The following is a 27,867-nucleotide window of genomic DNA, read 5'->3' on the forward strand; positions in this document are numbered from 1 at the left end:
CATACGTCTGGAACTCGAGACATGATCGAGTCCAGCTTACCGGAGTTTGATTTGCTGGTACTATCTTGGTTGGAAATTATAAAAGCATGGCGCTTTCTCGTCACCGACCCACGCGCGAGAAGCCATCGCAGAATTGGGCCGCACAGGGTGGCCGCCGAGGGTTGGATTTGAGCACAAGGCCGCATACAATCAAAGTGGAACATGGCTTATGGTTCACTATCTCCAGCATCAACAAAATATCGATCTCTATCAAACCACAAAACCACCCTGGGGCCGAACAGAAAATGATGACAGCTTTTATGACTTCCACCTCAAAAAATCGACAGGCGAGAAGAGTGCGAATTGGATATCATATATTCCTCATTTCTAGGACACGGGGTCTCATTTGAGATGTTCCCTACCTGACAGGATCGCACCCAGGCTCTGTACTATACCAGTTATGTATGATTCATACAACAACAACATCAAACAGTTCCACAAATCTCCGACCCCGTGAAAAGTATTCTCTTTCTCTTCTTTTCTTTCTTTTCCTCCTGCACGGCCTTTTCGCCTCTCAAAAGGAAACAAATCATCTGATGATTACCTACTGTACGTTGGACACGGGATATCTGGACAACGCGAGATCATTGCTGCCGTTCGAAGAATCATACCCACGGGAATAGAGCCGAGAGAGAGTCTCAAGACGCAAAGGTACGAATTGGACGAGACTCTTCAATTGACAATAAATAAGCTGGTGCAGAAGAACTGCTCTACTCGTATCGAGTACAAATAACCTCTGAGCCTACTTCCTTTGCTTGCCTTCTTCTCGTTCGCGTCTCTCTCTCCGAAGAATGAGCGAGCGGAATGTGGGCCAAGCTAGCTACGGAGGACTGTGTGGACGTGAAGGTTTGGGATCCGTGCATGTTTCTGCATATATCTATATCTATATCTACATATATCGTTTGAAGTGGAGTTGGTGGTCTGTTTGACCGAATGTGTCCACGCCGAGCCGGGTATCTAGATATCTACCGACGTACACAACATACCTTGAAAAGAGACGACTCCGTGCCTACATGTGCGTTCATCGTTGAACGCCTTGAATCAGAAGACGATCAGACAGACGGACAGACGGACAGATAGATAGATAGAAGACAGTGTAGAGGGAAGATCTCAAATACATAGAATACGTTCTATAGTGCCATTGCTTTCTTGCTTCTGACATCCCGTCATATCTGGAGGTGCCTGCCTCCATATCCAAAGGCTTGCACGCGGTGGAATGAGTGCACCGTAAAAGACAGCCAGTCTGTTTGGGTCCCTCTTTCTCCTTATCTCCTCCCCTTCACTATTGACCCTGTTGGCTCCATTCGCAGTTCCCAGAGGTATCATACTTGGAAGACCACCACCGTCTCACACCACCCGCTACCTTGGAAGGTTTTTCTCTCACAATTCGTCTTTTTTGCCCGCTTCGGATGCCTCTTTGCTGTCACCGTCCACCCCCGCGACGGCAAACACACCCTTGATGTCTCTCACCAGCACGGGCAGGCCGTCAAGCGCCGCATGTCCGGCAAACTCATCCACCAGTCTCAACGCCGACGCCTCGCGCAGGAAATCCAGGCCCAGAAAGACCTCCGGCTCCCAGGGGACACCACCCCGTTCGGAGACCGGGGGCATGTCGAAGACGTTGAACTCGATATCGGGGAACTGCTTGAGAGCCCCCTGGGGTCCGGCGAGCAGGCTCAGCGTGATTTTGGCGGCTGGGGTGACTTTGAAAGCTGGGGTACCTAAAGCAGCGGGTCGTTGGTCTTTCTTAGCTATCGGACTGATTGCGGACGAGGCGGACGGGATGCCCAAAGCCGAGAGCATGCCGGATGAGATGTAGTTCTCGATCAGCGCCAGGTCGATGTCTGCAAGGAGCGTGACGGGCTCTTTGGCGTTGTTTTCCACGATGATAGGAAGAGTATCTTGATCCTGACCGGCGAGCTCCGCAGCATGGAACTGCTCCGTGAAATCAGTCAAGTCCGATTCCGCAACGTTGGCATTTGGTGAAGGGGTGCCGGTAGGTTTGACGTCGTGGATGGCGCCCAAATCGGCCTCCCTAAAGATACTGGTTATGATCGAGTCGCTCTGCGAACTGCCTGGTCCACAGTTACGGCCAACACAGAATTGTCCAGGGTGTGGTCTAGCGGGTGGCCAATGTGCCCATCTTTGCCCAGTGGGCACAGCGCAGTGCCGGCCAACGCAGGCTATGGGCCACCAATGCTTCCAGCGCTCGAAGCCTCGACAGAAGCCATCGGGACAGCCAGCGGAACAGCAAGTTTCCGTGACACTGGCAGGCGAAGCTGTTGCTGTGCGAGCAGCATCAGCAGGAGGTGTTGTGTCGAACGGATAGATGCCATTGCATAATCCTAAGGCGCAGGTGGGACCACAACAACCAGTCGCCAACTTGGGATCAAATGTCGTGCCCTCGTCGCCGCTCAAGGAACTGAAGATTGACTTCACACTGGCCGTGATGGTTGGATTGGGTTCCTGCGTCTTCGTCGGTTTCAGAGTTTTCTGCGGTTGCTCGGTTGCATTGGCGAGCGAAGACAGCAGGAGAGCAAAGAGAGGAAGAAACACTGGAAGAAGCATCTTGCTGAATTATGAGGTAGTGAGTAATTTCTTTTCGGTCCACGGTCTTGAACCAAGCCCCAAGGTCCAAAGACTGGTGACACGTTTATATAACCAGGCTCTCAACGACTCGGTGTAGCCGTGGTCGCCTCTGATACCATATCGCGGTTCGAAATAGATTTCACCGCTCCGAAGGTTCCTAGAGTCATAGCTTGAACCAATGTCTACCCCGCTATTGGACATGATACAGTGTCGGGTCGCCTAACCAAACTGTGCAAGGGGGGTCGAGAAAAGCAAGAAACATTGAGATTTAGCGATCGTCGGTCAATACCGAACGGGCTGAGGCAGACCATGTAGCGGCAAGGGGGACACAGCCAGCAAAAGGCTTAGCCGGGAAGGCAATCGCGACAAGAGATCCCTGGTTCAGGCGCCATTGGTAGATTGTGATATTAGAATAGCCATGTGGTAGTGGGTGGGTAGGTCGGTTCATTGGCCTAACTCGGGAGAGCTGAACGCCCTTCACATGCAAGCCTGTACAGTAAAAGAGGTACCACCGATGAGGCTGCTGACATGCAGAACCCCCTGGTCAATGATTGCGAGCAAGAAGGGGGTTGTTTTCGCCTTGCGACGCCAGCTGAACGTCAAGGAGGCGACGAGGACTGCCTAAAACTCGACCGTTGGTTGTGAAGTCCGGTGTCTTATTGGCTGATCTCCCACCTACGAGGAGTCCTGGGCGCCTGAACGGGCAGTTATTCCTGTAAACGTCGAGGCTCAAAGAACCGCAAATCTGTTTGGCCATTGGCGCGGCGGGAGGGAAAACCCCCATCAGGCGCCGGCGTCGCAATCCACAAACGTCAACGTTTGTCTATCGAGGCTCTCGGCCCCATTGGTCATGCCGTGCTCCGGTTGGAGGTTTTAAATCTTTGGCAGTTATTGAGACCGCAGTACGTAAACCCAGAGACGGCTCGGTTGCGTGGTGCGGCCAAAGAAATGTCGGAATTCGACTTGCGCCATGGGATGGAAAACTCTAGAGCTTGACTGTGCCTTGGAACTGTTGTTGATTCATTAACGGGCTGGTCTCATAGCATGACACCAAACTCGAAGCCTTGTTGGGCGCTACCGTCGACAAGAATCCGCCTCGTCTCTTGCTTGAGAGTCTGGTCTACATCCTCCCTCGATGTGGTTCCACTACTCGATGCTCCCATTTGCTTATCTCCAAACGCGGCCTGAGAGAGCCCGAGCAAGCTCAATTTTGCTGCGATATCGCGAACATTGCCCCGGGATGCCCAGTACGCTTGGAAAGCAAGTATCAGCCCCAGCAAGGGATAGCAGAAACTCCACGCCACCAGCATAGCCAGAGGCGGGATAGGCACTTTGGAAAGCAGCATGTGGTCACGCTGCTGTTGAGCAAGGGCAAGGCGACCCGTAGTGTAACCGCCGATGTTTGCTAAGACCTTGGTAGAGTACAAACTTCCGAATTTCCGCAGGAAGGACCCAGTCGTATTTCCAGCCAGTGCAGCCTGCGTGAGGAAATCTTGGAGATCAGGATCACCTCCATTGATCGTCGCGTACAGTAAAGAGCCATGGAATATTTCCAGAACGCTGCCATTGCCGGTTGGCACGGCGTTGATATTCTGCAAGCCTCCGTCAACCCAGGTATACGAGATGTCGTAAGAGGCCACGGCACAATTGAGAATGAAGTCCAGGACGCCGTTGCTAACGAAAGTGGCGTCCGAGTTGTTCGCCGTCATTTCATTACCAGCCACAAACTGTCCACTTGTTGTGGAGATTCGCGCAGCGATGCCGACATAGAACGGATTCACCAATTCAGAGTTGGGATATGGAGAGATGCTCAGATCGAATTCGCCGGAGTCGTTGTAGCCGACGGTATTGTAAATGTTTTCCATTCCTGAGTCGCTGAAAAACGAGTACATCAGGTTCGCAGCCACCTTGTACATCAAGAACGAGCGATATGGATCCGCAGGGCGTGGATTGTTTAAGTTGGTGCTCACGATGGGTGGCATCCCGATGGTGCCGTGGAACATGTTGGTGCAGCTGAAGTTGGTATAGTAATCATCCCAGAGTACCATGCCGCAGCTAGCTGGATTGACAAAACGACATGTTGTTGAGATACCAATGGTGGACGCTTCATAATCAGTGTTGGGGACAATGGTCTCTTGCTGTGGGATGAGATATGCTAGATCAGCCTCTGGAACGCCGTCTGTCGCCGTGATTCGAATCTCGGAAAGTTGCGAGGCGTTGTGGAAGAGCCGATTTGATTCTGTTGCCTCGAAGTTTGCGTTGGGGTCAACTACCCCGGAGTCGGTCGTGTCGGAACAGGGAAATCCCACAAAGGTTCGGTTAAAGGTCAAGCAGAAGTCTGAGAGGCCACGTCCAAATTCCTGGTTGGGTTCCGGAGGAACAAAGATCTGATCAAACTCAACGGTCGACGTCGTGTAATGCAAGATAGTGTCCGCTATGAACACACCGGCAGCCATCAACAAACTGAGGAGCATCATGGAGGCTGCACAGTGCAAGACCGGCGGGATGCTGGGTCTCCGCCGGCGGACGAGATACCAAAGGTACGATCGTAATTGCTGTGCAGAGGCGACCAGAATCCCGATCAGTAAGCTCATCTGAAAGGGTGTCGGTAGGTTGAGATATTTTGCTTCTCTGGATGCATCCCGCAGTTTCCTCGAGACGGGAAGCGCAAAGATAGACAATATGAAGGAACCCAGCAAAGGTGCCACTGTAGACAGGAAGCTGGCGACGAAAACTAACCGGGCTTTAGAGAGTTAGCATCCAGCAACAGCATTGCCAACGTCGGGAAACCCACTTGCAGCAAAGTTGACGAGAACAAAACCAGGCCCATGAAGTGACTTTTCTGTTGGCTTGAACAGATTCGGGACAGGGTGGACTTGGTACATATAGATCAGGGCAAGCAGAGTACCAGCTAGAAGAGTGATAGGGATGCAAATAATCGTCGCTGGCAGTAATATTGTTTGGACTAGGTTTTCATTCGGAAGTAATTCTGGATCGAGCCGAGACTGTTCCTCGGGGGCGTCATGTTGCCGTCGTATGAAAGATTTTCTGAAGTCGTCCTGATCAAGTGGCAATTCGTTTCGAAAGTCCAGAGATGGTGTGCCATTTTTCTGCACGAGAATCTCCTCTTGAAAAGGGAAATTCCAGCTGTACCTGTTCGTGAGAAAGCCAGCAACACGCTCCGAGAAGGGAACGAGGTTTTTGGGGCGTCGATTATCGCTTTCCATGGCGGACCATTTCAGGGTAAATCACCGACACGAAATGAGGTTTGTCGCGGGGACCGAGAATATAAAGGGTGAGCACAAGACAGATGGACCTACCTGGTTAAGAATCATACCCACCTGATCGATACCTATAATCGCGGCTGCACGTCTGAAGCTACTGTTATTGCCTGCGCTTTGGGCTGCGAAGGCATGGTTTGATGGCGCAAGGCTAGGGGCAACCGCTAACATGGCGCTGAAGGTCAGCATCCCAGCTCGATGGCGGCGGATATTCCCATTCGCTGCACATGGGACTGCCTGTATATAGCTGTGGACCATTGAGATTGCGCAGCTGGGTTTCAGCTGGAACGGGTAAGGTTGAAAGAGGCAGTTCATGCATATACGATCATTGACGAGCAGAACTTTTGAATGGTGTTACCGTAACCCCTTGGCACAGGGTCCTTTGGTGGCCCTATCTTTCTTGCATGAGCCAGTTGGAAGAATAGCCATGTTTTCCGAAATATTGACCACAGACCACCACACAATGATCAGCGTGAGGGCTGTAGCCAGCCAGCCAGCCAGCCAGAGCGGCATTGCTGACTTGAGGTTGAGTCAGTCGACATAGCCTCAGGCTTACATGCCATGTGCTAAAATATGAAAGTGGCGAGTACGCTGAGAGAAATTTAGAGTTGCCAAAGTAGGAATGCAGAACAGAATGACTTTCGGAACACGACGTTGAGCGGTGTATACAGCATTATGCCTTGAAGTTGAGAGAATACAGTGGAGAAACATGGGAGGATTGAGAAAAAGAGTCACAGACACAGAGCCGCCGACCAGCCGGTTCGGGAGTCGAGCACGAGCACGTGACCGACACCTGGTCGAGACGCAAGGCGCCATTCAAGACGCGCAGCTTCATCATCCAAACCATCCAAGCAGCTTCACCTCAATCCCTCTATCCATCATCCCACTTCTGCCTTGCTGCAGCTCTCCGTTTCCTTTCTTTCTTGCTTCTGTACCAACACCCTTCTTCGACTCGTGTATTTTCAGAGACTTCTTTCCGCATCAGTCCACAGCAATCAACACCTTCCACCCTCCCTGTAACCATGGACACTCTCGTTGCCCAATACACTCAGTCCCCCTTTGCCAACGAAGGCTTCACTTCAGAAGAACAAAATGACTACTGCGAAACGCTACCTCCTCTGTCCCTCAAGTTCGCCCTACCGCCCGTTCCACGACCTTCTGCCTTTCTGCGAGCAGCGACCGATGACTACTCCAACCCGAATTGCCCGATCAAGATCGCTCATGGTACCACTACCTTAGCATTCCGATTCAAAGGAGGAATCATCGTCGCAACCGATTCCAGAGCCACCGCTGGGAACTGGATTGCATCGCAGACGGTCAAGAAGGTCATTGAGATTAATCCGATGTTGCTGGGGACCATGGCCGGAGGAGCTGCTGTAAGTTTGATGCATGTAATCGCGCCCGGGACATCTATTGACAATTCATAGGACTGCCAATATTGGCTTGCCTACCTCGGTGTTCAGTGTCGATTACACGAACTTCACCACAAGCGACGCATCTCAGTGGCCGCAGCCTCGAAGATTCTGGCCAACCTAGTGTATTCCTACAAAGGAATGGGACTGTCGATGGGAACGATGATTACGGGGGTGACACCTCAAGAAGGACCTGCACTGTACTACATTGACTCGGACGGCACACGGTTGGCGGGCAATCTCTTCTGTGTGGGATCAGGTCAGACTTTCGCTTATGGTGTTTTGGACGCTCTCTACAAATACGATCTGGAAGATGAAGAGGCCCTGGAGTTGGGCAGACGGAGTATCTTGGCAGCCACCCATCGAGATGCTTACTCCGGTGGTTACATCAACCTTTATCATGTCAAGGAGGATGGATGGGTCAAGCATGGTTTCTCCGACACAAACCCGATTTTCTGGGAAACTAAATTGCAGAAGGGCGAGTTTTCCAACGTCACAAGCGAGCTAATTTGAAAGAGAGCTGTGAAGTGAGAAGAGGTGCTTGCATTTTCGCTGCCGGGCGTTGGACTGGGGCGGATGGAACTGTACCAACATACTGAATCAGTGTGTACTAGACGACCTTTCCAAGGCTTTTCGCCCAGCGTATTACAATTACTGGGAATGAGAACAAGGTGGTCATGCAACTCAGGGCGTCACAATACTGCTTGTCGCCAGGATCGCTAACGTGTTTTCCTCTCCTGGCGTGTGCTGCATACAGTTTAGAGAGCACTATCCGACGACCGTGCTCATAATCCCATACGGTGCCAGTCTTGTTTCCTTTCCCGCTGTGTCTCGTCTTCTTCGTGCAAATGTGCCTCATAAGAGTCCTCCGTACCACCGGGGAACCCCGTGACCTGATCTGTCATGCTCATTCTAACGTCGTAGGCTCCCTCCACCTTCTGTGTCATGCTTTCAATGAGTGAGTGACCGTGCTGTATTGGAAGGATGAGCACAGAGAAATAGTCAGGGCCAAGGGGAATACACCCCGTTCTCTGTGCATGCCGCTTGTGCAGGACATATTCTGCGGTGGAGCCAGCTACTTTTTGCCCATCGTCTCAAGCACGCCCGGCAGCCGGCGCTGTTCGTCCGTGTTCAACAGCCACTGCAATTCTTCCCTAGATTCCTTACCTAAAGCCTCCGCCATTCGCTCTGCAGTCATGAAGTCGTGGTCGGCGTATTCGAACCCCGGAACAACAGTCTCGCTGATCAGCAAGCCCTGTTCACTGCTGTCACCCCCCTCGTCGTCGGGGAGCAGAAAGCTCGCCTTGAACTTCCCACCCTCAACAATCCATTGGACTTTTTCTCCCTTCTCAATGTCCTTCCCCACAACGAAGGTCTCGACGGGAATTTCGCCGTTGGAGGAATCCTTCTGATCGAAATGCAAGATGACATAGCGCCCTCGACCCCAGTGCAAGGTGTGCACTGTCCGGCCCCTATTGCGATGGAACCGTCCCACGGGACTCTTTGGACTCAGGAGATAGTAGATTGTCGTCGACGCGTTCCTGGTATCCGATGTGTCCCTAGACGTGGCGTTGGTCAACAGCGGAAGGTTTTTGAACGGGTTGGGCACAAGGAGTGGGTCGCGGTCTGTCTCATGGAAATAGCCACCTTCAATGTGGGATTGAAGCTGGAGGGTGGTGATGGTGTGCGAGATAGCTTGGGATTCGGCAGACGGTGGTGATCTGAGGAGGGAACGGGTATAGTGTCTATCATCTCTTGGGGTTATCGACATCGTTTCTGTTTCCTTGGGATTTTGGACGGGACACCGAATGGAGACGGGGTGATTTGGAAGCTTCTGCACTCGAGAGACCTAGTGCTGCTGTACGCCACCTGCTGAGAGGTGCCACCCCTTTTGACAGAAGGATCAATACTTGATCGAAATTCCACCGTGATGTTTGGAAAGAACTTCAGAGCTTTCAGGGCCAGTTTGTCGAGGTTGAAGTAGGAGGCGTCATAATTAGGACGCAATGGTGACAACCGCTGTGGCTGGCTAGACCGAATCACATGCTTATCTAAGCAAAGTTGGCCGGAATCGGTGGATGCGTTGGTGCCGTGCATAGAAGGAATGCTTGGTTGGCTGGGATGATCCACCCTGCCACAGTTGGTAGATATCCACCTGAGACTCGAAGGAGTGGGATGACTCTGCTTGGAATTCCGTCAGACTGATGAGCAAGCCGCAGATAGGCAACTCATGCTCGTGAGATGTATCATTTGACGGCCGCTTCTTCTGTCAACTTCCCGGACTGGCTGAGCGTCGCCATATCACCACTGCCGCTGCTGCCGCGCACACCACCACCCCCAGTGCGAGCCCATACCTCATCAACTGTCCATCATCATCTTCTTGAAGGGGCCGCGGGTAAGCAGTGACTGGCTCCAGACCGGCTTCAGAAATGACCACAAACAGCTCCTGGATGGAAGGCCAGGTGACGCTGGTGGACATGGGAGGTCCTTGTGGCATGCGCTGAATTTGAGCAACATACTCATCCGGCTGGTTTTCAGCTCTTTGGGTGGTTCGGTCAAGGTCTGCCTTCAGAGCGACGTACACCGACGGCAGATCTTCCAGGTGGGGGTATGTTTTGCGGATGTTGGGAATGTAAGCAAATGAGTCTGGATCCGACGAATCGTAAGCATAGACAATTACGTCGCACTGATCTAGAAGTTTGCTCTTGTTTTCCAGGACGGCCGCCTCTGATTCGCCCAGCTCCTTCAATATGAGATAGCATTGTCTTCCACCGGGCAGCTCCACGGTGTTGACTGCCACGCGAGGCTGAATAGTGGGATGATAGAGATTGTTGAAGGGCTGAGCCAAGAACGCGTCCAGCAAAGCAGACTTACCAGATTGAGGAGCACCCAGAACGTGAGCGAGAAGGACGTTCCGGCCTACTCGACCTGGTTTCCGTCTTCGTTTGCGCGGTTTCGTCAGCTTCAGAGCAGCGGTTGTGCTGGTATTTGAGCGATCTGTTGACTCGAAGCCCAGATATGCGAGGTATTCCAGCGTGGTCTTGGGAGATGTAAAGGTGGTCATGGACCACTGTGCAAGCCACCCCTGCAGAGTGACATGGCCCGCATCATTTCTCATCGTACACGAAGGGAAGTTGTTGTCGACCCATAGTTGCGGGATTCCGGGCGTTGGGGCAAACAAAGATGCCAGCTCCTCGTCTCTCAAACCGCCGTCGTTGTCTCGGTCGGAAGTCAGAAACAGATCGACCAAAAAGCGATAACCAGCTGGGGACAGCTCGGCAGAAGCATATTCGGGCACCTCGAACTTGGGATGTAAAAATGATTCTTGTAGAGACAAGCTATCAGTGTATTGAAATGTCCGGAGTATGACCCAGATCGTCTCATGGCGACCCTTTTCAGCGTAGAGTTTGTTCAGGAGGAGGAAGCCTTGAGAAGTGATGCCTTTTGCAGAGGCGGCTCCCGGGATATGATTGTCGACAGTTTCCTTGATATGTTGTAGATCTTCAGAGCTCAATCCCTTGTCAAAGCATTTGACCTGAAAATCTTCCATCTCTTTATCATTCAGGAGGCCATCCTTGTCCTTATCGCAGAGGTAGAATATGCGGAGCAATGCGGCTACAGCGGCGGGTTTGAGGACCGATTCTTTCGCATCAAACAGAGGAGCGATTGGATGAGTGACAGCTTTCTGGCAGAGAAAGAATGCTTCATTGACATTGTAGTGATCACGGGCGCTAGTTCGTATACATGAATCAATCTCTTTAAACTCCGACATGACCGGCAACATCTCCTCCTCCACTATCTGAGCGGACGTAGAGGTAGTGATCAGGTCGGACTTGTTTGCGCAAAGGATAACAGGCAGATTGACGCCCAGAGAACGAAAGTAGGGTAACCAGAACAGAGCGACCCTCTCATAGCTGTAATGATCGGAATAGACGAGAAGGATGACATTGGACTTTCTCAGCTCTTTGGCTAGAGTTGCACGGTCTTGTGGGAGGGCAGAAGTATCGACAATCACGGTGGTAACATTTTCTGGAGTCCCGAGGGTCGGTGGGATTGTGATTTGAGGCAGGACAGCTTGAATCCTGGTGCTCACGAAGGTATCTTTCACCAGAGAGGTGATCAGGCTGGACTTACCACAGCCCTCGTCGCCGCAAACGCATATTCTCACGGTAGCCATCTCTTTCGTGCGCTTTAGAGAGGCAGAGATCGGTCACAGGTGTTCATTGTTTACCTCCCCTGTGGCCGCAGGTCCGGGCTTGAGTTAGGAGTGGAGAACCGTTGACTGCGGAGACCTGTGCCTTTTGAATTCGGATCGGCGAAAACGTGGGCAGGACGAGACGGATGAGAATCCCGAGTAATACGTAGGAATAGGAGACGTCGGAGGCTTGCGTGGTGCGGGTGTGGCGGGCAAATGATTCTCAGCCAGGTAGTCGAAATCCCTAACACGAGAAAACGCAGCCTGCGCCTCACCTGCGACGACATCGTCCCATGCGGAACGCCAAGGCGATGACGGAGGCAGCTGCGGGCAACTGACAAGCCGCCTGACAGCCGATGCTGGTGACGCTAAAACGTCCCGCCTTTTCCAGAGAATCTTCCCTCGCTTCCACGCTTCCAGCCGTTCAATCACTGGCTTTTCCTCCCAGGAAATTCCGCAGCTGATCTCGGTGCTTCCATGCTGCTGCCTGTGTATATTATTCTCACATCTCACTCCGAGTCTTCCATCGTTCAAGCCGCGTATGTCCATTGAGTCGAACTCGAACACAAGCCTCGAAGCCCACTCGATTTGTGCAGCTCACGGCCTCCCCCACACCGAGGTCTCGTCATCGCAGCCCGCCTATTTCCGACTCGCAGTCTTCTCACCTCTGACTCGATTGCAACAATTCTGATTGTACATCTGCTCACGCTCACGATCTGGACCTGATCACACGACCAATTAAAAGAGAAGGCAAGGTTTCGCCACAGCTTCTTCCAACATGCCGTTTGGGATCAATAACCCACTACCCTCATCTATGAGGAGTAAGTGAAAGTTGCGTTCATTCGGGGTCCTCATATTTACACGTTTTTAGGCGAGTGCAAAAAGGCTGGCAAAATCCTCGCATCTTTCGTCGACCCCAGACAGAGCTTTGGGCCTGATAAAGTGATCCCGCCCTCGATCCTTGCGAATGCAAAGGTAATGTTTCTGCGGACTGCTCAGGATCTAGGCTGACGGTTTCTAGGGTCTCGCAGTCTTGACTGTCTTCAAAGCCGGCTTCCTTGGATCCGGTCGACTTGGATCCGGTGTCGTCGTGGCCCGACTGGCTGATGGTTCTTGGTCTGCTCCTTCGGCCATCGCCACAGCTGGTGGTGGTTTTGGTGGCCAGATAGGGTTTGAATTGACCGATTTCGTCTTCATCCTCAACGATTACAACGCCGTTCGAGCTTTCTCCCAAGCCGCCTCCGTGACCCTTGGCGGGAATGTCTCCATTGCTGCGGGACCAGTTGGACGAAATGCCGAAGCTGCGGGGGCTGCCAGCTTAAAGGGTGTGGCAGGAGTGTTCTCATACAGCAAGACGAAAGGCTTGTTCGCAGGTGTCAGTCTGGAGGGCAGTGTCCTGATCGAGAGGAGAGATGCCAACGAAAAGCTTTATAACGGGCGCGTGACGGCCAAACAACTTTTGGAGGGAGCCGTCAGACCACCCCCTGCAGCAGATCCCCTGATGAGAGTTCTCAACACCCGAGTCTTCTCAGGCTCTGCCTACAATGACAACAGCATGTACAATGACCTGCCCATCTACGACGACCAACACGATGATGTCGTCTGGGAGGGAAGAACTGGTGAAGCGTATGGGGCAAATGTACGCAACAACCGCTCTTCCACAGTAACGTCAGCGGACGACAACTACGTGTACCGCGACAACCCCAATCCTCGGCGTGCCAACACCTGGGCCGATGACGTGTACGATCGAGTACCCGCTGGTCGGAATAATGGGACGCCCGAAAGCTTCAACAACCGCAGTCGGTCAAGCACATTGCAAAATGAATACAGCTATTCAGATAGCAAGCCCACTCGACCTACGGCCCCGAAACCTGTCTTCAGACAGCGAACTGGGTCGTTGCGCGCTGACCAAGCCATCGCCTTATTTACCTTCGATGCGGACCAAGAGGGCGACTTGGGATTTAAGAAAGGGGACATCATCACCATCACGAAGAGAACAGAAAACAAGACCGACTGGTGGACAGGACGGACCGAAGATGGCCGGACGGGGATTTTCCCTTCCAACTATGTCGAGACGGCCTCATGAGACGGTTTGATTTACGATTTGCTTCTTGGCTGGGATGTTGGCGACAAAATATGGCATTTATACCCTCTTGCTTCTGCTGTTTGCCGGGTCCATTTAGCGGCGGAGTTTGCACCAAACATTCCTTCAGCATCTCGGACAGGAGTGGGCGTATTTGGCCTTGGGGGTTGGCGCAATGGATCGTTATAGTAGACGAACAAAATGAGGATGTGATGCACACCTGCGAAATCTATCTTGCACCGGCCGTTCTCGACCTTGACCTGCTGTCACCTGTCGGCAGATTGTGTCGGTGGTTGTTGACCCGAAATGGCTGCTGGTAATGCTGATCCTTTGCAGATCTTCCTCCACAAAGTGTCCACTTCTCGTTTTCCTCCGCAATTCCAACCATATGCCTTTAACCGTCAAGCACACCCCTACCGTACTTTACCTTGGCTCTTAACGTCATGAAGTCGAATCCAGTCGATTTCAAAGGGATTGAATGCATCCAGGGTTACAGAGATGCAACCTCGTGCCAGGGCGCCCTGGTCTTTGCGGCGGTCTCTCCAGTTCCCGGGGCATGACCAATTCAGTGACTACAACAATATATATTCCATGGGACGTGGTACTAGTCCTGCTGGTCATGCTTTGCCCGTGTCTACATGTCTTTATCGACATTGTTTCGTCAAGTATCTCCGTAACGATACCCTGCACTCTTTTCCGCAGTAAAGCAACGCAATGGCGAGAAGGAAATCGGGATTCTTCAAGCACACCACCCTCAGAGTGCGGGATGACTCTGTCACAAAGGCGTCAGAGCTCTCAGTTCGACAATCCATCTTGCCCATCATTCTGGTCACAACGCTTTATTTCCTCTGGGTATGTTTTCCTCTCCCTTCTGTGTCTCTGAACTCGTTCAGGCCACTGACTAGGAACTCCCACAGGGTTTCGCCTATGGCCTCCTCGACACCCTGAATAAACACTTCCAAGGCGTGCTCGGCATCTCTCGTGCCCGTTCGTCTGGTCTACAAGCAGCCTATTTTGGCGCCTATCCATTGGCATCCTTGGGCTATGCCAACTGGATCCTACGCCACTTCGGATACAAAGCCGTGTTCATGTTCGGTCTGACTCTGTACGGCATCGGGGGACTCCTCATGTGGCCTGCCGGCCTCAAGAGATCCTTTGGCGGGTTCTGTGGAGCCACCTTCATTATTGGATCCGGTCTGGGCAGTCTCGAAACGGCAGCGAACCCTTTCATCGCGGTGTGCGGACCACCCAAGTATTCAGAGTTGCGCATCAATCTGGCACAGTCGTTCAATGCCGTAGGAACGGTGGTCGGACCCGTTCTGGGCAGCTACGCTTTCTTCAAGAACACCGGCGATAGCCTGCAGAGCTTGAAGAACGTGCAGTGGGTGTACCTTGCCATTGCCATATTCGTCTTTATCCTCGCGTTCGTGTTTTACGTCTCCCCGATCCCAGAGGTCACAGATGCGGATATGGAACATCAGGTCACCGTCACCCACGACGGGCTGGAGGAGAGAAACAAGAAGCCCTTCTGGAAGCAATATGTGAGTTTTTCCTTTTCCCAAGCCGTAGTTGGAGTGTATCCCAGACTTTTGTGAGTCCAGGGCTTTGCTCTTATGCAGACCTTGGGTCAGCCACTCAGCCCAGACTTTCGTGGTACTCCTCTATATCACGTTCTCGCTGACGAAGTCTGTCTCGTGCCCCACAGACCGTCTTTCACGCGGCATTCTCTCAGTTCTGCTACGTCGGGTCGCAGGTGGCTTTGGCAGGGTAGGTCAATCTGAAAAATCAGCAAATGCCCCTTGATCACAACAACACAACTCTTCTTTCGACCCCATCTATAACTGACTAACTGACTGAATGACTGACTTCCTTCTCCTCTCTTCATAGCTATGCTATCAACTACTTCACCGAGATCGCGCCCATCTCCAACTCGACGGGCGCGGCCCTCCTCGCCGGTGCGCAGGGGTGTTTCGCCATGGGCCGATTCACGGGGTCGCTGCTGATGCGCTTCATCCGCCCACGCTACATCTTCCTGCTCTACCTGACGTCGGTGATCGCCTTCTGCTCCGCAGCCATCACGCAGCGCCGCAACACCGGCATCGCCATGTTCATGCTGACCCTGTTCTTTGAGTCCGTGTGCTTCCCGACCATCGTGGCCCTGGGCATCCGCGGCCAGGGCAGACACACCAAGCGCGCGGCGGGCTGGATTGTTGGTAAGGCCACCACCACCATCCCCCGAGAACCATCTCTTCCTCGCTTCATTCACTCACCCACCCCTTCGTACCTCAAGCCTTACTGACCACAAACAGGCGGCGTGTGCGGCGGCGCCTGCGTTCCGCCCCTCCTGGGCGCCACTGCGGACTGGCACAACAGCACACCCTTCGCGCTCGTGGTGCCTGTGTGCTTCTTCATCGCGAGCTGGACGTACGCCCTATGCGTCAACTTTGTGCCATATTACCGCATCCCCGCGGACGCGATCGGCGATTCGGACGTCGGATTGGACCACGGCGGCAACGGCGACGGCGAGAGTGGTGGTGGTGGCGGTGTGCCGGTAGAGGGCGACGGCGATGTGGAAAAAGCCGGCGCCGTGCAGATTGAGCGTGCCGGCAAAGAGGAAGAGGGGGTGGAGAGAGTGTTTGAGAAAGAGTGAGAGCGAGAGAAGGGAGGGGGGGCCGGATAGAGGGAGGGGGAGGGAGGGGACGAGTGGTATGTCCGTTAGGCAGGTAGGCAGATGGGGGAACATGAATACGCAAAAGACTACGAATTTGGCGCTGTGCAGGATCTCACTCTGCTCTGATACCTAGCTAGGTAGGTCCCTAGTGACGGGATAGATGTAACGAGGACAGAGTGTAGATATGATTGATTTGATCTATAGGGGATATCATCATGAATAGGAGAGAAGAGAGACACACTGCCTTGCCCCTGAGACTTTCTTGTCTTGTCGATCCAACGCCGTGTTCCCAATCACCACGAGTCTTCCATCGCTCTCGCCCGCTCTCGCTCCTTGCCCTTTGTTTTCAACATCTGTCCGACCATGAAGTGATTCACATCCTCGTCCGCCCAGTAACTCAAGTGGCTGGCGATACTAGCGAGCAGGGACACATCAAACATGCCCTCTTGGATATGGTAATCGACGCGTCCATTACTGTTCAATGCCCGAACTTTGGCTTCTTCACGCTTGAGCTTCCTCGCCCGCTCCTGCGCTTGGCGGAACTCGGCCGAAGTGCGCGCTTGAGCGTCGTCGTCGGATGCGTCGGTGGCAACCTGAAGCTTCTGGAAGCCTGAATACAGGGTTTCCATTTCAGAGTCGATCAGGGTGGGCGCTTTTTCTGTCGTTGGGGACGATCTGGCCGCCTCAGCGACGTCTTGTTGCTTTTTCTCATCTGCCACAAGCGTGTCGGGTGGAGGAGCGGTCTGGCTCCCTTCTTTGGCCGCGTTCACGGCTTTGGCTTTGTCCTGGGACAAGGCTTGCTCCTCACCAGTAATGCCCAGGCTTCTATTAATCAGACTGGATGCCACGCCCGAGGTAAGATTGTACCAACTCGACATGATTTGCTGGCTAACCCGTTCAGAAATGTTGGAAATACCGGGGGCGGCAAAGAGGTTTTTCTTAGTATAAGGGATGGGTTGTGATTTCAGCTGTGCCATTGCCGGTGAAATGAGGGGCTCCATGCGATAAGCGATTGGGTCTGTGGGATGGAAGATGTTGAACAGTTCATTGCATTTGGGCGACGAAGTAGTGATGGGTATGAGGCCGGTGGAGCTGTTCCCGGTGGCCAATTTCGATGTAGCACTGTCGAAAGGATCGTTTCGCATAGGGTCCGGGTCGAATGGTGATGTCGGCACGACAGTGGCTCCAAATGCACTGGCGCCACGAGAAGGCCGAGCGGCAATCGTCCTCCCCTTGAGCATCTGAAAGAGACCAACAGGCGAGCCGAGGGCAAAGAAGTTCTCCACGTCAAAGTCGAGACGAAGATCTTTCTGTTCGACCCCGTGCTCTCGTGATGTTTTGCTGGAGACCCGTCTCGGTCGAGTCTTGAGATCATCTTCTTGTCGGCACATGAGATCAAAGCAAATTGCACTCCCAAGAGAATGGCCACAGAAGCTGACTTTTCCTGAAAAGCCCGTTCGCTCTTTGAAGAGGTGGTAAACACGATTGGCCTCCTTTTGTACGATAGAGGCAATGTGTTCTCGGTAAGCACTTTGGTATAGGAGAACATCCAGAGCTAAATCGGTAATCAGGTTGCGCACCGCTGGTACCCCGTCCACCGTGATATCCTGCAATGAAGGATAATCATCATCGAATATGGCATCAGCATCTCCAATGTCATATTCTTTGCGGTTCTGCTTCAGACTTTGCTTGGGGAAATCGAGCATGTGTCGCCAACAGATAGGCAGCACTTGGACTCTGCAATTCTTCGGATCTCCACTTAGAGCCTGTAGGTCAGGAGCGGACTCATATACAGCTTTCATGGTCTTACGCAGAGTGTTGACGTCGTGGACAAAGTTGATGCTGTCGAGGCGAAGGCCAAGACGTTGGCCGATGCCGTGGGTCACGAGCACCAAGTGGTCAATCTGTCTTGCTTGATCTGCTCCATCTTTTTCCCTGGCGTCCTCCATTTCGCGTTCTTCCTGTTCCCTTGCTTCTTCCTCTTCGCCCAGATCGTTCGAGTCGTCAGCCTTGGGAAGGCCCGCCAGCGACGAGATCTGGCGTTCTAACGCAGTCCGCCGAGGCTTCTCGACATTGTCTTTGTTCTTTGCCTGAACTTTATCTTCTTCGGCGCCCGGCGTACCGTCTGGAGGAACTTTGGCAGACTTTCGCTTCTCTTTGGTGCTTGTTGTCTCCGTGGATTTTGAATCATCTTTTAGACCGACTTTCGGCGGATCGGCAAGCTTTATGTCAGACCAGCCGCGAACTACCTTCGTACCACCATATCCAATAAATCTGCCATAGACTGTACTGCTGACGCGCGAGAGGAAGTCATCCGTTGTCAGGTACGCTACCGTATCGTCCAGGTATGTGACGGTTGTGTTCATATGAGTTCCGAACAAGCGATATGTGTTTGGGCCTGAAGGGTGACCGTCGTCCTGTGAGGGAGGCGACTTGCCCAGCGTCTGAGCGGCGGAGCCGTCGATAATTGCCGAGTTGGGTCGACTCCTAGGTTGTGATGCTGAACGAGGGCTTTGAAGGTTCAATCGTCTCCAAGGTGCCACTTTGATATAGCCTTCTTCGAGTTGATTGGCTAAATTCTCGTCGCAAGGTCTCAGTGGATTTTCGGCATAGAACCAGGTCCCTCTGCGGACTTCGTACACAGGACCTAACCAGTAGGCAGGGAGAAGTTCACGCTTCTCAATATCAACATCATACAAAAAGTCTTCGTTAACAGGTACGGTCGTGACGACCGGGGGCTCATTAGCTCCATCTCTGTTCGGGTTCCTTTGAGCAAGGGTCTGGTATGCTTTCTCAATGCTCTGGGAGTCTGACGAAGAGAAAGGCACCAGTTTCTTCGGAACTGGCGGGGGTTTGGCCTTTTCTTCGGGTGTCGGATCCGGGGCGAAAGGTTTCCGTTTGGCCACATCGACAGCGTAGTACCATCTCGGCTTGAGAGGGGGACAGTCCTTGGGATATCTGCGGAGACTGGGAGATCGATTTAGACCGACGGTATGATCAAGGCCCGACGACTGTCTCAGAGCTGGGGATGCATCGACCGGTTTCGGTAGCGGTGACTTGGGCGGAGGGGTACTGCTCCGGGACCATGAGAAGATTGAGCTCGCCAGAGAGGACTTGTTGGCTGCTTCGGCCATGCCCTTGCGGACAGCCCTGATCAGGGCCGGGAATCGATCCAATATGACAGCATATAATTGGACGCCTCGTTAAGGGGAGGGGATGAGACGAGGCTGAATGTTAACCCTGGAGAAGAGCGTGAAAGAGGAGTTTTGGGTCGGTTGTGCAGTAGAGTACCGCGACAATAGGGGGTGAAGGGGGCTTTGTTCAATGGAGACCGTAAGGATACGATGTAAGATTGAGGATATCTGAAGTGTGTACGAGGTAGTTGACGATGGCAGCCAGTTGAGAGACCAGCTCACAGCTTAGCAGGTTTCCAAGAAGTGAAGCCAAAACAATAGCAGCCTTGCCAAGCCCCACGCTAGTCATGCCCAAGTGCCTAGTGGGCCTCCCCTCCTCCGGGCTCCCTATTACCTAGTAGGCTTTCAGCTGGGCGGCACCAGGCGGCGTTCCAGGTGTGACTAAGGCAAAAACTGCGCCACTGCCACCCAACTGCTGCGTCATGGAGCAATCGGGCCCCCCCATTGCAGCGAGGGACGCCCAATCGATCCGGGCTTACTGCACATCGTCCAAGTACTACAGCTTGCGACGCTTGACCCAGGCACCACAATAAAGACACATTCCATATCTTCTTCTTCCTCAATCTCCTTCTTCCTGAGTCAAGCTCAACTTCTCTTCTCTTCCTCTTCCACCTCTCCCTTTGGCTGCATTCCAGCCCCCTCCCCGTAGATTTTCCTCGCGTGTCGGCGGCTGCCCCTCCCCCTCCTCCCACCATGGCGGCCATCCTCAAACTTCAGCGCAAATATCCCCAGTTCCCTCAGAACGAAATCTTCCAGTTGCAGGATGCCTTTCGCAAACTGGACGTCGACGACAAGGGCTATCTTGACGAAGCCACCGTCATCAAGGCTACCCAGCAGTCAGAAAGGCAATCCTACGATGTAGTCAGACAGGCGTTGAAAGAGGTGGATCTCGACAGCTCAAGGCGAGTCGAATTAGAGGACTATGTCGACCTGATCGCAAAGGTCCGCGAGTCCTCTCCCGCGCAAAGACGCATGTCAGTGGGCGCACAGAGACCTGCGGCTGGCAATGGGCTTCCTTCTGCCCCCTCGCATGCTTCGAAACCCAGCCTCGGCGGAGGTGGGAAGATTCATGTTCAAGGCTCTTCTGCCAACGTTACGCACACCATCAATGAGGAAGAGCGAACTGCTTTTACCACCCATATCAATGCGGTCCTTGCCGGCGATCCCGACATCGGCCATCTCTTGCCCTTCCCAACCGATACCTTCGAGATGTTCGACCACTGCAAAGATGGGCTGGTCCTCTCCAAACTTATCAACGACAGTGTCCCGGATACCATCGACGAACGTGTGCTGAACAAACCGGGAAAGAAGATCAAGACTCTCAATGCATTCCACATGACTGAGAACAACAACATTGTCATCGAGTCAGCAAAAGGTATCGGCTGTTCCGTGGTCAATGTGGGTGCTGGGGATATCATTGAGGTTCGCGAGCATTTGATCCTGGGTCTGATTTGGCAGGTGATACGAAGAGGTCTTCTAGGAAAGATTGACATCAAGCTGCACCCTGAGTTGTACCGACTTTTGGAAGAGGATGAGACTCTGGACCAATTCCTTCGACTTCCGCCCGAACAGATCTTGCTTCGTTGGTTCAATTACCATCTCAAGAACGCCAACTGGCCACGACGAGTGGCCAACTTTTCCGGCGATGTCAAGGATGGCGAGAACTACACCGTCCTGCTCAACCAGCTGAAACCCGACATCTGTTCACGCGCTCCCCTGCAGACGCGAGATCTCCTCCAACGCGCTGAAGAAGTCCTCCAAAATGCCGAAAGGATTGACTGCCGGAAGTTCCTGACGCCAACCGCCCTGGTCGCGGGAAATCCAAAGCTCAACTTGGCCTTTGTTGCCAACCTCTTCAACACCCACCCAGGTCTAGATCCGCTCGAAGAAGGCGAGAAACCCGAGATTGAGGACTTTGATGCAGAAGGCGAGCGTGAAGCCCGCGTCTTTACCCTCTGGCTGAACAGTCTTGACGTCCAGCCACCGGTCAATTCCTTTTTTGATGATCTCCGCGACGGCACAGTTCTCCTCCAAGCCTACGACAAGGTCATTCCGGGCAGCGTCAATTTCCGTCATGTGAATAAGCCTCCTGCGCACGGCGGCGAAATGTCCCGGTTCAAGATGGTTGAAAACACCAACTACGCTGTTGAACTGGGCAAGCAGAATCGCTTCTCCCTCGTGGGCATTCAAGGTGCAGATATCACGGATGGCCAGCGTACCTTGACTTTGGGATTAGTTTGGCAGCTTATGCGCCGGGATATCGTGTCGACGCTTTCCGGGCTCGCGCAACGCATGGGCAAACGCGACCTCAGCGATTCAGACATGATAAAATGGGCCAATGAGATGTCCCGCAAGGGCGGCAAGAGCTCTGCCGTCAGGTCATTCAAAGATCCCGCCATTACAAGCGGTATCTTCCTGCTGGACGTCTTGAACGGCATGAAAGCGAACTATGTCGACTACGATCTGGTCACGCCCGGGAAGACGACCGATGATGCATATGCGAATGCCAAGTTGAGTATCAGCATCGCCAGAAAGATGGGTATGTATTTTCTGCGCCGTTTGTTCGGCTTTTAGATTCGTCGAAAGTGTCCTCACATACTGACGAGATTTTGTGTGAACAGGATCTACCATTTACCTTCTTCCTGATGATATTGTCCAAGGACGCGCGAGATTGGTGACCACTTTTGTTGGTAAGTTCTGCCAATAATGCTTCAGTCCTCCACTGTGGTGAAAATAGGTGTCTAACTTGGTAATCAATTAGGTGCTCTCATGCGGACGGCGGAGAAGATGGGCGTTTAAGCCGGTCACCTGCCACCTTTCGCCTTGCGCGGACCAAGGCTATGGAGGCTTTGACATTAATCTTCTGGCGACAATGCAACTATATGAAACTTCTTCGATGTATTCTTCTCTTTCCGCTGATCAGGACACGGAGGCTGGACCAAAGATGGGCTAGAGCCAGGATCAGAACCGAGAGTGCGGGAGGGAATCATAACGAGTCAGTAGCAAACGCTGAGCGAATAGCGAAGCGCCCTTGGACAAGAAAAATGGAGAGCCACCCTCTTTTTTCGTGGCGGAAAGCGAGCAGCGAGAGACACTTGATTGCATCTCCTGCTAGGGTACTACGATACTACGACGACACCTAAGTAGCGCAGACCGATGAGAAAAAGCAAATCAATCAATCACTCAACTGTTGTATCTTCCCGTCCCGCAAACTATGTATGTATGTACCTCCATAAGGAATTCCGGCCGACGACGACGCCAGGCACACCCGATTCTGAGGATTTAAATCCCTGTCGGGTAGTTAGTATTCTCCTAATCATTACCATTATCATTATCATTATTCGGGACGTGGGGACTCTGTCGGGAATGACGGAGCGTGATCGTGGAATTCACGTTCTGGAAAGCTTGAATGAATGGTTATCGCTCACTCTTCCAAAGCTTGTTCCGTGCAGTTACATCGTGGATTGGGGACTGTGGATCGTGGATCTTGGATCTTGGATATATGATATATGATAATGTGGAGAGAGAGGGAGAGACGTGTGGATATAGTTAGATATAGACGTAGATGCATGTAGATGTAGATGAGGCATGTATATGCTAGCTACCTGCCTGCCTGCCCAGTAATACGAAGTACTCATATCGAGGAGGGTGTGGTTGTCTGTCTATCCATCTACATACTACTTACTGACTGCCTGACTCATCGTGATCGAGGTACATAACTCGTCCCGAGTCCAGGTAGGTAGGTCAATCAATCAATCACTCAATCAATCGATGTGTGGCCGGCCGCCCACTACTGCACAAGTAGAAGAATGAAGGAAGGGGGCGCCGATCTGTCTCTATCTCCCTCTCTGTCTCTCTGTCTCCGTCTCCCAGGAGCCACGAGCGGCGGGGGTCACAGTCAGGCAGGCTCAGGACCAGAAGTGTATTAAATCAGATGTCACAATCTCGCTCCGTCTCTGCTTACAATGCGAAGCAAAACACCGTCAGCGTCAGCACCGTTCGGTATCGTCAAGAAACATTCAGGTGCTGTAAACTCCAAAGTCGACATCGCACTCACCACGCAAACGGCGTGTGTGTCTGCCTGTCTGTCACAACCACGCATGCATGGTCTCTTTTTGTTTCACCGCAGCAACAGCCACCACCACCTTCGCGGCCCAGAGAGACAGACTCCTTCCACGCCCCAATAAAGCGAAGGTGTCGACTTACTTTCCACCCTTCAAATGCTCCTCGAACCACTGGAGCGCAAACACGAAAGCACTCTCCTTGGCGTACACATGGACTCTGCTGTTTACGTCTCCTCTTACGGCGAAGCCATGCTCCACGCCACTGTACAGGTTGATCTGGTACGGCAGGCCGGTCTCCTTGAGGATGACCTCGCTTTCGTGACGTTTCTCGGGCGGGAAGATGTGGTCGGTCTCGGCGGCGGCAATGGCGAGAGGGCCCTTGATGTCGCGGAGCTCGTCGGCCTCGACGAAAGACGGGTGTGCGCAATAGCCGGCGTCGAATTTGCCCGAGTCCGGGCGCAGGTGTCGGATCACGTATTTCGCACCGAAGCAGTAGCCCACGGCGCCAAGTTTCTATATTGGAGGAAGAGAGTATGTGTCAGCACTCGTTCCTTGTTTCATTGAACAGAGCCATTCTGCTCCATCGAGCTTCTGTCCCATCTGTCTTCTCTCCAAGTGGACTATCTTACCTTGCATCCGTACTTCGTCCTCATCTCAACAATGCATGCGTCGACGATGGGGTCCACGGTGGGCGGCAAGTGAGCCGTCCCCTTGGGGTGATATCCGCCCTTCAACCACTTCATGATGTCGAAATCGCCAGGGCGGTTGAGGGGGATGGGGTCCTTGTCGAACAGATCAGGCATCATGACGAAGTAGCCGTTGGCGGCCAGCTGGTCCGCGATCAATTGGGCATTGTTGAAGCGGTGGCCGATCACATCGGTGATGCTACACAGCAAAAGTGGCTCGGGTCAGTTCAGTGAAACAGAGCCAGAACCGGACAGCTAGCAGAGGTAGTGGGAACATACATGAGGATGCCAATGTCGGTGCTCTTGTTCTCGGGATACTTTGTGTAGACCTCAAAATCACCCAGTTGAGAGAACTCGCCCGTAGGAGTGCCTTCGTGTTTGACGCCTTTGTAGCAGCAGGAGCCGGGAGGGTTGGAAGCCATGATGTTGACGGGATTATCTGACGAGATCTGATACGACGAGGAGAGAGGAGACCGACGAGGGAGGGGCCGTGTCTTTTATACAAGCCACGCAAGCTTTGCGAGGGTGAGATGGGATCGCTACTCCGCAGATTCGGGAGATGGATCTTTTGCTAAGCTGCAGGCAATGTCACCAATGCCCACCGGCCGTTGGAAATTGGGATCACGCAAGAGGAGTCACTAAGGAAAGGAGGGGCAGTCGATTCGAGTCCGGAAACCGATCCAGGGCCGATGCCGCATCGGCATGCTTCCACGCTGTTCTGCCTGAGTGTGCAGCACCGTCACTGGCCGTTGATAGGACAATCAATCCAGTCAAATCCCACACGTTGGGCGAGAGAGTGAGAGAGCCTCAATGTAATGCAGTAAATGCGATGCGACGCGCCCCGCTGGAGTTAATGTCGGAGATAAGTTTCCTGTTCGCGCCAGATGATGTCATGGGAGCGAAAAGTTCATGCAAGTTGAGAACGTTGGGAGCTAGTCCGTAAACAGGTCCATATCAGTCCGTCAGATTGCATGTGCACGGGAATGCCTCCGGACCGGAAGTCTCATTGCAAGCTCGTACAACCGGAAGTTCCGCTTAATTGTGCTAGGCAGACTACTAGCTGTGGTCTCCTTTCCACTAATTTAGAGAGCAATTAATATGGACTAAATCGAGCGTTTTGACCTCGCCACCGCCTGCTTTAACAGCCTTAGAGCTCGTTTATGCACACCTTTCGCTTGATCGCTCCGATAGTTTAGGCACCCGACTGAGAGACATTCATAGATTCCGATTCCCGTAGAAAGTACTAGGCAGTAATATCAAAGCAATAGGGCTTCCCAAGGTGAGCCATACAAAACAGGCGGAGGCGAGGTCAATGATAACGCGAAGAGATGGATGAATGCAGTGAAGAATTGGATCCCATACAATTTTGGTGTGGTCAGTTCTACCGAGCATCAAGCGAACTTGCGGTCCGGAGGCATTCCCCGTGTGCACACCCAAGTCATCCCTGAGAGCTCCTCCGAGCATCCTCCACTAGAGAATATACCTGAATGAGTTGCCATAGTTTTCCTCTCCCACACTCGTGTCAGCCTTTCCACCTGTCGTCCTTTGCATCTCGGCACCGCCCGGGGAGCCATACTTCTTGTCCAGCCTCTTGTTCTCCCACACCAAGAGCGTTCTCAACGACAAGGCCAGTAATGCGTTGAAGAACATAAATGCTGCGCAGATACTCTGTCCCTCGACGTAACGCGGCTGTTGGGATTTAGGAAATATCCTGGTTCCGAGGAGTGGCCCACATTGACCGACCAGGTTGAGGAGGACGATTCCCATCCCCCGGCGACTATCGCTTCCCTGGTTGTTGACAACCCACGGCAAGATATTGGCGATGGCAGGGAATACGCCGGACGCACAGAGGAACGTGCCAAAGTATCTCGGAGCCACCGCCGTGCACGTTGCGAGAAGGATATACCCAATGCCCGCCACACAGCTGAGGAAGGCGATCATCAAGCCTCGTTGCTGAGTTCGATCCGCAATCCAACATGTCAAGACTGTGACAATGGTGGAGATGAAATACGGTGGTGCCGACAAACCTTGAGCGTTGATGGACGAGAAGCCCATCTGGTTGAGGATTGTAGGCAAGAAGACTGGTAACGAGGAGTAAGAGACATTGCACGAGAAATACATCAACTGGATTCTTTGTCAGTCGGCTACGCTCGGTTCAATGGGTCGGGGGACTTGCCGCTGTAAACCACGCTTTGGCGTCAATCAGCGTTTGGCCAATCTCCTTGATACTGACACGGTGTTTTCCTTCCTCTTGGTGACCATGCTGCCGAATGACCCTCGCTTTGGCAACCTCCTTTTCTTCCGCAGTCAAGAATCTGGCAGTGGTTGGGCTATCGGGAAGGAAAAACCACGCAATTGGAGCGGCGAGGATGGTTGGGATGCCTTCCACAAGAAAAAGCAACCTCCACTTGGCAATACCTGGATGGCCACTTGTGATTCCGTAGGCCAGAGCGCCCGCGAACGTGTTGGCGAGAGGAGCAGCTGCGAGGAAAATCCCACTGCGGAACCCATGCTCGTGTCTGAGGTAGAAGAAACTAAGCAGGTATGGGATGCTGGGCCCGAAGCCCGCCTCGGCGGCACCGAGCAGGAACCGTAGAGCCATCTCCCCGCCCCATGACTGGGTGGCAGCTTGACAGGTGGCCACAATACCCCTGAGGTCGTTGATAAGGGTCTCCCGGGTTTTGACTGGGGAAGGACTTACCAGGCAAGAGTGATAAAGCAAGCCCATGTATGTGGCTTTCTGGTGTCTGTCAGTGAAGCTCAATCGGTAAATCATTCGTCCCGGGCGAGCGCTTACATTATTTTCCACATGAACCCCTGCAGTAGACGGTCAGTCCGACGGACAGCTGAAGTGGATGCGGCTATGAAGGCGCACCTGGAATTGGAACACAATGTATGATATGTAGAATATGGTCAACAACCAGTCATACCGATTACCGGTTAGATCGAGGTCGTCTTCCATACCAGCAATACGCGCGTTGCCGATGTTTGAACGGTCGAGGAACGAGAGCAAAACTGCGAGCTGTCAATGAGGTGGCCATTTCACGAATTAAAGTACAGTCATGCTTCGGCAAGGAGCTCTGTCAAAAACAGTATTGTCCAGCAGAGCGAAGACAGAAGCTCCCCGCCCAGAGACTGGAATTGCAGGGGACTTCTACAACTCAGACAGTATACCCTTTCCTCCAAGACAAAGCAATCCAGTGTGCGACTTACACAAGAAGGTCACCAGTGGAGTCACACGGAGGTCGATTTTGCGCACAACTCTCCTCTCCAATGCAGGATCGATTCGTACATTGGCTGCAGCCGACTCTTGGAGCTCAAACCCTCCATCTTTCTCGATATCCTTCGAGGTTCGAGGTTCTGACGATGGGCCGCTTGTGTGTGAGACAAGCCCTGTGGGAGCCACATGTTGGGCTTTGAAAATGCCCATATTGCTGGGTGAGTTCTTGATCTGGGTGTAAACGGGGGAAGGAAGGACGGAAAGACAGAAGAAAGGAACACGAGTCGCAATGTTTAACCAAAAGGCGGAAAACTCAACATGTAGGGTCGCGTGCTTGTCCCAGGGCGAAGATCGTACATCAAGCAATGAACTCATACGCTAGAACAAGCGGAATTTGTTGAGCTTGTGCTTCGTGGAGTACAAGCATTTGTGC

The 27,867-nt window shown here is 52.9% G+C and overlaps 11 protein-coding genes across 11 annotated transcripts; 4 read left to right on the plus strand and 7 right to left on the minus strand.

Moving 5' to 3' along the window:
• Positions 1 to 1,419: 1,419 nt before the first annotated feature.
• Positions 1,420 to 2,607, minus strand: AYL99_04158 (hypothetical protein; the record flags this gene model as incomplete). Its single annotated transcript, XM_018835672.1, has 1 exon — positions 1,420 to 2,607. One exon carries the CDS (start codon positions 2,605 to 2,607, stop codon positions 1,420 to 1,422), a length of 1,188 nt encoding a protein of 395 aa, XP_018695322.1.
• A 1,058-nt stretch (positions 2,608 to 3,665) lies between these two features.
• Positions 3,666 to 5,855, minus strand: AYL99_04159 (hypothetical protein; the record flags this gene model as incomplete). Its single annotated transcript, XM_018835673.1, has 2 exons — positions 3,666 to 5,371; positions 5,423 to 5,855. 2 exons carry the CDS (start codon positions 5,853 to 5,855, stop codon positions 3,666 to 3,668), a joined length of 2,139 nt encoding a protein of 712 aa, XP_018695323.1.
• A 1,076-nt stretch (positions 5,856 to 6,931) lies between these two features.
• Positions 6,932 to 7,834, plus strand: AYL99_04160 (proteasome subunit beta type-5; the record flags this gene model as incomplete). Its single annotated transcript, XM_018835674.1, has 2 exons — positions 6,932 to 7,285; positions 7,337 to 7,834. 2 exons carry the CDS (start codon positions 6,932 to 6,934, stop codon positions 7,832 to 7,834), a joined length of 852 nt encoding a protein of 283 aa, XP_018695324.1.
• Positions 7,835 to 8,396: 562 nt separating this feature from the next.
• Positions 8,397 to 9,092, minus strand: AYL99_04161 (hypothetical protein; the record flags this gene model as incomplete). The annotated part of the gene is made up of 1 exon (XM_018835675.1): positions 8,397 to 9,092. The coding sequence occupies one exon, from the start codon at positions 9,090 to 9,092 to the stop codon at positions 8,397 to 8,399; it is 696 nt and encodes a 231-aa protein (XP_018695325.1).
• A 498-nt stretch (positions 9,093 to 9,590) lies between these two features.
• Positions 9,591 to 11,498, minus strand: AYL99_04162 (mitochondrial Rho GTPase 1; the record flags this gene model as incomplete). The annotated part of the gene is made up of 1 exon (XM_018835676.1): positions 9,591 to 11,498. The coding sequence occupies one exon, from the start codon at positions 11,496 to 11,498 to the stop codon at positions 9,591 to 9,593; it is 1,908 nt and encodes a 635-aa protein (XP_018695326.1).
• Positions 11,499 to 12,294: 796 nt separating this feature from the next.
• Positions 12,295 to 13,602, plus strand: AYL99_04163 (hypothetical protein; the record flags this gene model as incomplete). The annotated part of the gene is made up of 3 exons (XM_018835677.1): positions 12,295 to 12,337; positions 12,388 to 12,491; positions 12,538 to 13,602. The coding sequence occupies 3 exons, from the start codon at positions 12,295 to 12,297 to the stop codon at positions 13,600 to 13,602; spliced, it is 1,212 nt and encodes a 403-aa protein (XP_018695327.1).
• Positions 13,603 to 14,313: 711 nt separating this feature from the next.
• Positions 14,314 to 16,249, plus strand: AYL99_04164 (hypothetical protein; the record flags this gene model as incomplete). The annotated part of the gene is made up of 5 exons (XM_018835678.1): positions 14,314 to 14,451; positions 14,517 to 15,140; positions 15,305 to 15,366; positions 15,487 to 15,812; positions 15,909 to 16,249. The coding sequence occupies 5 exons, from the start codon at positions 14,314 to 14,316 to the stop codon at positions 16,247 to 16,249; spliced, it is 1,491 nt and encodes a 496-aa protein (XP_018695328.1).
• A 314-nt stretch (positions 16,250 to 16,563) lies between these two features.
• On the minus strand, positions 16,564 to 19,404 carry AYL99_04165 (hypothetical protein; the record flags this gene model as incomplete). The annotated part of the gene is made up of 1 exon (XM_018835679.1): positions 16,564 to 19,404. The coding sequence occupies one exon, from the start codon at positions 19,402 to 19,404 to the stop codon at positions 16,564 to 16,566; it is 2,841 nt and encodes a 946-aa protein (XP_018695329.1).
• Positions 19,405 to 20,157: 753 nt separating this feature from the next.
• On the plus strand, positions 20,158 to 22,263 carry AYL99_04166 (hypothetical protein; the record flags this gene model as incomplete). The annotated part of the gene is made up of 3 exons (XM_018835680.1): positions 20,158 to 22,003; positions 22,086 to 22,154; positions 22,226 to 22,263. The coding sequence occupies 3 exons, from the start codon at positions 20,158 to 20,160 to the stop codon at positions 22,261 to 22,263; spliced, it is 1,953 nt and encodes a 650-aa protein (XP_018695330.1).
• A 1,403-nt stretch (positions 22,264 to 23,666) lies between these two features.
• AYL99_04167 (hypothetical protein) lies at positions 23,667 to 24,636 on the minus strand (the record flags this gene model as incomplete). Its single annotated transcript, XM_018835681.1, has 3 exons — positions 23,667 to 24,041; positions 24,158 to 24,413; positions 24,494 to 24,636. 3 exons carry the CDS (start codon positions 24,634 to 24,636, stop codon positions 23,667 to 23,669), a joined length of 774 nt encoding a protein of 257 aa, XP_018695331.1.
• A 1,048-nt stretch (positions 24,637 to 25,684) lies between these two features.
• Positions 25,685 to 27,644, minus strand: AYL99_04168 (retrograde regulation protein 2; the record flags this gene model as incomplete). Its single annotated transcript, XM_018835682.1, has 6 exons — positions 25,685 to 26,338; positions 26,448 to 26,865; positions 26,916 to 26,954; positions 27,012 to 27,031; positions 27,090 to 27,229; positions 27,428 to 27,644. 6 exons carry the CDS (start codon positions 27,642 to 27,644, stop codon positions 25,685 to 25,687), a joined length of 1,488 nt encoding a protein of 495 aa, XP_018695332.1.
• Positions 27,645 to 27,867: the final 223 nt, after the last annotated feature.

Source organism: Fonsecaea erecta (assembly GCF_001651985.1).
Source record: "Fonsecaea erecta strain CBS 125763 chromosome Unknown Scaff3, whole genome shotgun sequence".
Classification (NCBI taxonomy): domain Eukaryota; kingdom Fungi; phylum Ascomycota; class Eurotiomycetes; order Chaetothyriales; family Herpotrichiellaceae; genus Fonsecaea; species Fonsecaea erecta.